At 27.4% G+C, this 8593-nt stretch overlaps 1 protein-coding gene across 1 annotated transcript; it reads left to right on the top strand.

Annotated features, from left to right (window-relative positions):
• The first annotated feature begins 4800 nt into the window (after positions 1 to 4800).
• On the top strand, positions 4801 to 7656 carry LOC119682946. The gene is made up of 3 exons (XM_038096521.1): positions 4801 to 5005; positions 6732 to 6794; positions 6855 to 7656. The coding sequence occupies exons 1-3, from the start codon at positions 5003 to 5005 to the stop codon at positions 7638 to 7640; spliced, it is 852 nt and encodes a 283-aa protein (XP_037952449.1). The 5' UTR covers positions 4801 to 5002; the 3' UTR covers positions 7641 to 7656.
• Positions 7657 to 8593: the final 937 nt, after the last annotated feature.

Here is an 8593-nt window from a genome sequence, read left to right as displayed (position 1 = left end):
ACACAAACAACATAAATTACACAAGGAATATTATAATGAATTGAAATTGGCGTTATATCAAAGATTCACTTTTAAAACTAACATTTTATTAAAGAAAAAGATAAATTAATAAAAGTTTGTCTTTTGCGGTGCACATAAATGGAGATATATATAAAGAGCAGATGAGATTAATTAAAATTTTTAGACAAATTATTTGAGAGACAATTTTTTCCAGTTATTTGGTAAAATTTCTTGAATCAAATATGAATTAATTTTAAACAATACAGCAGTAAAGTAATATCAACATTTTGGTTATACAGTCAAACCTCTCTATAAAGAAGTCGTTGGTGCCTGCAAAAAACTTCGTTATAGAGAGATCTTCGTTATAGAGTTCTTCTTTTTTATAATTTATTATTTTATTTAACTTGAAAAAGTTTGTTCTTTTTGCTTGTTTGGACATTTTAACTTTTTCCTTGTCAAGAAACATTTCCAACATGTTATTAGACTTAAAAATTCCTCTCCAGTCGTGACCCAAAAATGTGCTCTTCCCTATTATAAACCGAATAACATATCCACAAGCTCATATCGAGTATGACACAGCTTGTATATTCGTTATAGAGAAGTTGATTTGTATGCAAAAATTTGATTGCGTACTTGAAAAAAATTCATTATGGAGAGGAATTCACTATAGAGGTTTACTATAGAGAGGTTCAAATATATGAAAAAATTTGAAAAATCGTTGTGTATTCAACAAAATTTCGTTAGACAGAGGAATTCGTTATAGGAAGGTTCGCTACATAGAGGTTGGACTGTACATTATAACAATAATACCATAAAATATCGACAAGTTCCAAGTTATATATAAAGTGAATATATAATTGAGTATATATAATTGGGTTCATTAATATTAATTTCTTTTTCCGAAAGTGTCGCCTCTTATAACGAAAAGAAACATTTGCAAACTTAGAAGGGTTCGAATAGAAATAAAAAGACAACAGCAAAAATTTTAGTTAATTTATTGAAATTTGGCTGGCCACACAACGCTGTTTCAAGTATTGCCAAGTACTCATTATCAATGGTCTTAGGAAATATGCGAATTTTGTAGTCCGCACAAAATTTGTTTGGACTTAGAAACGATGACTAATCGTGTTTTTTCATAAGCCAAGGCTGCACAAATTGTCAATGCTTCCGAATTTTTTTGTCACTTTTTATTTTTTAAGGGTTCATTTAGAATTTTTCTTCTTTAAAAACCAATATTTTATTAACATATTAAAGTCAAGTTTTCCATTGCTTTGAAAATCAGAGGTACTAGTATTAGAAGTATCAATACCAAAACCACCATTTAAATGTTAAAACTTTCTAAAATCTTATGAATTCATTAATTATATAGTTTTTATATAGTTCTGATTTCAATTTCTATTATAAAATTTTTTAACTTTCACAGATAGATATGAACATTCGAAAATTGACTATATATATCCGTTTTCATAACACTTTAGTATATAGTATTATATATATCAAAATCTGTATGAATAATATGCAAAAACTCAATATAAATAATATACATTTATATATGCTCATATATACGTACATACAATAATAAATATGTTCTTTAACAGATACCAACAAACATCTTAAATGTTAAAATATTTCAAGAAAATTAACATTTTACAAAAAACTTTCTAAAACTGATATTTAATTTTAGATACGGAAGTGACGTAGGAGAAGATATTTTTGTGACATGTCATTCAAAGTTTCAGCTCACATACTCAATTAAAAATTTAGCTTGAAATGTTTTCTACATTTCAGAAGCAAAGAAAATTAATTTTAATGATTAAAATTGTGTGTGAAGCGTACGAAACTTTCAGAAAATTAAGGTTTAGTACATTTTTGATGATGCACGAATAATTTATGTAAAATTTTATCTTCAAGATACAGTTAACGCACTTATTTTAATTTTTCGTTATATTTAGAAAATATTTTGATCCTAATTTTTCAAACTTTTTATAAACAAATGCAATATTTTTAGAATTTGCATCTACAGTTTTTCACAGTCCTGAATATGGATGTAGTTTCTTAGCGACATCCATATTCAGGGCATTTTGTAGTAACAAGATTATGATTAGAGAATATATGTTTTATTCAAATATCAATATATCAATATCAGATATCAATTTTAAATATATTATTCGTTAACTGAGAGTGTTATTCGGAATCATGAATATCATATTGATACAGAGTTATTCATCTTACAGCTCTTAATCCATTATCTATAACTTCTCGGCACATAACTGAAATAGCCTGACCAAAACATATGCGTTGAAAGTTTGATTTTTTTTGTTTTTTAAGTTTACTAAAATATATGGAATTTAAAACGTGATATCAAACTTCCTGTAAATTTTTAGCACGGCAATGCCAAAAATTGTGAGGTTCTAACCATGTGTCTTCCATATGAGTATCTGAATTTTATTGACATTGATCTATAAACGAAAGTAATATCTAGGTACGCAGCTTCTATCGGATGATAGATGTTATCGTACTTCTATCGAGTGAAAATAAGACTCAATAAAATAGGTGAAATAGTACTATTTGTCAAGGAAAGTGGACTTAAAGAAATACTATGAATGCATGACAAAGACACAATAGATCTGTAGGTCACGATGCAAAGCCCACAACATAATAATAATAATGTCTTCAACTTGTATTGCTATTATTGTGTTATCATAGCAATCTACACACTTAATATATTTTTTATTTACCTAATTGGTATTAACAGTATATCACTCAATGAAATTTAAAGTAATAAATATAGTTTAAAAAATTAATTTTTATTAAATAAATAAAAACATTGAATAAGGGATCTAAAACACAAATCATTGCTTATAGAGGATTTATATTATAAACTCCTCGCTTGTAAAAAGTTAAGCTAATCTCATTAAAATTTTAAAACAAAAGTAGCTTGAATTGACTTTTACTCTTAAATTCTTTAAATGTTTTTAAAAAGATTTGAAATATATTTTATTTTATCCGCACATGCGCGGAATAATTGAGAACAAAATCGGCCAGCACGTGACTTTTGTTTACAATGTAAACAAAGCATAGATGTAAAAGCTGAAACTGCTAAAAGGGATTCAAAAGGATACAGCAGTAATGCAGCATATTTTTAATGTTCTTCACTCCATAGTAAATGTACGTAAATCGTAAAATCTCAGTCAAGAATGAATGCAAGAATGAAAAATGCAACTGCAACCCAGTTTTGCGTTGCACATGGATTTACTAAGTCCAACTAAAAATGTTCTTGTTTTTTTGTTTCATGGACATGTAATCGCTTCAAATGGTGAATTGCAGTGTTCTTGAAAAATCAAAGAGTTTTTATCTATTTTGCAGTACCTGAAGCATTTACATGAAGGACATCACATTGCTTTGTAAGCCAAAAGATAATAGATATATAAAAAAAGAAAAAAAAAATTATCTCTAAAATGCAAATCTTGTGCTCAATGCAGAGGTTACCTTCTTCCAGCAGTTTTCTAATGTGAAAGCAAAAAACTTTTGATTAGAAAAAATATTTTTGAAGGTAGTTTTTTAGTACGTATAAAATACTGTACTATACCAAAATCCTATTCAAAAGTTTCATTTTATTTAAAACTGTACTCAGCACTACAGGGTATGTGCTTAATTTGTTTATAAATTTTCTGTAAATAGAAAATATATGTCATATGTTATGTATAAATATTTATACATGACTTGGTATAAAATATTATTTTTTTTTCTACTGACCATTTTATTTAAATAAAGAAGTTATGAGTTTTAAATTTTATATAAATTTTTATTTGACTTCATATTAATTATGACAATGGTTTCATATTATTTATACTTCATAATATGTAGAGTACCTATTATTTATTTTAATTTATCTGACATTATTAAATATTCAGATTTACATTTATAGCACAAATCAGCTGTTTTTTGACTCTACATGAATTTTAATCAAAGATATTTAATAAGTAAAACTCAAGTAAATGTGCACTACAAAATAATGACTCACTCTCAAAAACTTTTTGACCTTACTCGATCTTGGGCACGGGAACAGAAAATAGTAAAAATTTTGCTGAGCTACAATTTTAAAGACACTGTACACAACAATGTTGTCAAATTACAAAACGAATTAATTATTGAAATTATTATTGAATTATTGAAAATGTTTTGGAATTTCGTTTTTTTTAAATCAAATGTATATATTTTGTGATAGGTTATACTTGTATAAGTCCCTATAATATTCTAATTGCTTATCTTCGTATTCCTTAAGTGCCAAATAGATTTATGCAGTAATTACCAAACTGTGGAAGCACTTAAAATTAAAATGCAACCCTGCATTTTCATAGCACTTCATAACTAGTTTTATTCGTTAAAACTAGTGAAACTGTTATAGAATGATACAACCATATTAATGTAAACACCATTTAAGTATACACATATAGAGTATGTATAAATACATTTTTTACTAACATATATAAAATGCTATATGATAATGTTGGAGTATTAAAAAAGTGTTTAAAATTTTATCATTAATTCCAACATGAATCTGCATATATATCAAGTACTAAACTAACCGTTTAGATGCGACTTAATTTACTATTAACTTACTTAGTCCTTCAGCTTTTATGACAGAGCTAATTTGCAAGAAAATATTACTTGATTCTAGTTTGACAATTCGAGATTTCTGAGCATGTTACTTCGAAGTTAAAATATTTTGACAGGTAATCGAATTTTTTATACCAGGTCAACTAATCCAAAAATAAATATATTTTTACAAAACTAGTTGCTGAATTTCTGATTATTTGTGCTCTTCAAAATTTTATTATTGAAGCTGATAAAAAAAATTTTTAATAATTTCTTGTGGTCGCATTCACCGAACACACATTTGTTCACATTTCATCGAAGGAAACATATGTTTTTGAAACAAAAACTTTTTGTAAAACCAAATGAAATCAGAAGTGTGGAAATCAATTGAAAAATCTAATATATGGTAAATTTAATATATTTATTACATACAATATATGTTAGCAAACGCAATATATAAAAGAAATTAATATAGTTTTATCACCTTTGCGCAAGATAATATTATAGATAAGCAAAAATATATGTTTAAATAGAAAATTAATTTGGTGTGACCATCTCAAAGCAAATAGCAAGTCAATTGCAAAACCACTATAATAGCTATTTCGATATGACTAAAGCGCGGTGCTGGCTATCATTTTTGAATGTCTCTCAAGTTGCGTTCTCTCTTGTTCAAATATATTCTAGCGACCGAACTTGAATATGCTCACATTCAAAAGTTGTCATTCAATCAAAATTTTTGAAGAATAGGGGTGTTTACTCACGCTGTGTAACCATGCAAAAATGTGCTTTTGAATAACAAATACTAGTTTTTGGGTGACAGACTATCATGCACAATATGTTGGTGAGAAGCTGAATGGTGAGCACGCCAACATGTTGATTGCTTGTCATTCAAAGGTGCAGACTATCATATTTGAGTGTCGTTATTAGATTTTCTTTCTTGAATGATACTAAAAATGCTTAAGACTGAGCGTTGAATCAGTATCAAGAAATCGATTAATCAGAAAATTTCGTCTTCGTCTGTCATTTAACCTGAGTGTTACATATAGTAGATACTATACTTGATATAAGTGAAGATTCTAAATTTATAGAATACATTTTAATAATTTCATTTAAGTATTTTAATTTTAACTCAATAATTCTGTTAAATGTTTGACGCTGCAGAATATTGGTTATAGTCCATTGCATTAACAAAGACCTCTGTACAACAAGAAATCAAGTCACTGGACTTGAAACTAACATCATTGGTATTTTGATCACCCGATAGTTAGTTCTAAAAACTCTGTGTGAACGGAGTTGAGTTGAGTGTCGGTAGAGCTAAAAATATCTTTTTAATAGTTATAAAACTTAGTAATATATAGTAAAAGAGAGTATAAGCTTAACTTAAATGTGTTCATGGATTTTAAAATTGGTAAATGATATACAGATTTAATTATTTATTTACGTTTCTGTTTTAAATTTGCCATCGACACATAATAAAAATAAAAATAAAAAATTGTGTATATCTGTTAATCAGTTTTAGTGCGAAAAAAGTGTAATGTACATTTCAATCAAAATATTATTTTGCTACCATATAAGAGCATATCTATTATTAAAAAGTCTCGAACTTCAGTTTGTTTACTTTTCAGTCGCAAAATCGTTCGATCATTCACGACTCATTTAAGTTGTTACTTCTCTTGAGTAAATAAACAAAAGATTCAGAGACCAATTAGCGATAAAAAAATACATATGGAATTTGAGACTGACAATGCAGTCTGAAGCAAAACAGATAAATTTCTATTCTATTTGTTTATTTTACAAGCAACTCGTAGTAGGATCGAAGGTCTTTAGAGTTTAAATTTATAGTTGGAATTATAATACAATTTCTGCTGATTTTAAAAATTAAAAGCTTGAGAGATTTTATTCCACCTTTTAAATTAAATTTAATTGATTGGTATAACTAAAAAATTTTAAAGAATGAGAAACTAATATGTATCTAGAATTACGGACATACAGTCGATTTACTTGAGTGCTGAGTCGTTGCTATAGATACATTGTCAAATTTAAAACTTTTTAGTCAGATATTTAAAGAAATTTTAAATTTTTATAAAAGTAAAAATTATTAACGTCAAACGTTTCAAATTGTATTTTATTAGCACATAATCTTCCTAAGCCGTACTGAGAATTTTAATCAATTTAACCACAATTTACAGAATTTGGTAAGTATTCGACTTAAAACTTTTTAAAACATTACATTTTTAATTATTTTTGCATTTTAGCTCACTGAAACCAATATGGATGAAGGAAATACATTGATAAATGTTGCACATGTACTTGAAAGTATTTCAAATGAATTGATCATTGAACAAAATAAATACAGTCCAGATTATTCGCAAACTGCTCATCATTGTGTTGCACAGTGGTATTATTATCATCGATCAAAATGGTTCAAGTACGAAAGAAAATTGAATGCACGTATCGAAAAAGCTTACCAAGAGGGTGCAAAACGCATGTACATTACTTCTGGACCTCACCTGGAATATATTGATTTTAAGGCAATGAAGGCTGTATGCGACAGTGCACATATACCAAATGCTTTCTTAAAACGTGAGGAAGTTGCTTCAAAAGCAATTTCACCACTGCCACCGCTATCAAAATTTGTTATACCAGGCTTAGCTATTGCAGTGGCTAATGATATTGTTAACAAATCATTATCGTTCTTGGATAATCGTTTTCCTGATCTTATTGATACCACCAAGGAACGAATTCAAAAAAAACAAAATGCTATTATGACCTCAAGTAAATATTCGGATAGTAAAATGAATTCATCTGGCTTTGATATCAAAAAAAATGGAATTAAGACTATTAAGATCAACAAACCAATTCACGGATCTCTTATCGAACGTGGAGGCAATGAGCTGTATCGACTAACAGACATTTTAGTACGTGCAACTGAAGAGAATTCGATTGCTGTTGGTGCAGAAACAATTGAATTGTTGGAATCCACCAAGAAAGAATTGGAATTATTAAATGAATTAAGTTATTATTCTTTTGTTAAAGAGTAAGTCCATTATGTAAATTTGAACAACTTTTTATATCTCATTTATAATTTTATTTTTCATTTTTACTTAATTCAAAAACAATCTAAAATTGTTTTTAAGTATTTAAAGTTACAACATTTACTACAGTTACAACAATTAAAATATTAATAAACATTAATATAACTTGTTTTTTTATTTATATATTATAAAACCATTTTTATAAGAAGCATTTGCATAATATAGTTAGGGACCCTTTTTCATTGCAAAAAGTGAAATTCCCTAAAACCACATCATCTTTAATGTGATACATCAATGATGAATAGATGGTAGATGTGCATCTATAGGCAGAATACGCAATTTATCATTAACTATCCGTACTGATGGTGCGAGATCTCATTATTTTTTTTTTTATTATTACTTATATTTTTTTCTGAGTAAATAATTATTATTCATGCATATGGTGCGGTATCTCATTACTTATTTCATGAAAATAACCTCTGCTTCTGTTTTACTATTTCCACAAAAAATATTCTTCTACTGCCATGTCATACATCTAATCTGGGCATACATCTTAATTTGGGAAACCATACTGTTTTAGAACACTTGTTTTAATAACTCTTTGATTTCTGTGACAATATAATATGAAACGCAGTTTTCTTAAAAATTCTTTCGATGTATATATACATATATCGGAAAAATAAATCAGGAACTGGTTATTATGATATTTCGTCATTTAGTTTGAACCGATTTTAAGGAAAAGCGTAGAATTTTGTAAGTACTGTTAACAATTAGTCTAAGAAAATATAATAATAAGTCAACACATTATTACAACCACTATGAGTTTTTTCTTGCTGGTTATTTTTGGTGGCAAATTTAAAGTCAGAATATCTACATTTTCTTTTAAATTTAGGCATGACCAAAAAGTACCAAAATATTGTAAAAATACGAAATTGGCAATACTGATGTGATAGTCTACA

The sequence above is a fragment of the Teleopsis dalmanni genome, chromosome 2 (assembly GCF_002237135.1).
Source record: "Teleopsis dalmanni isolate 2A chromosome 2, ASM223713v2, whole genome shotgun sequence".
NCBI classification, from domain to species: domain Eukaryota; kingdom Metazoa; phylum Arthropoda; class Insecta; order Diptera; family Diopsidae; genus Teleopsis; species Teleopsis dalmanni.
This window is presented reverse-complemented; position numbering and strand designations above follow the sequence as displayed.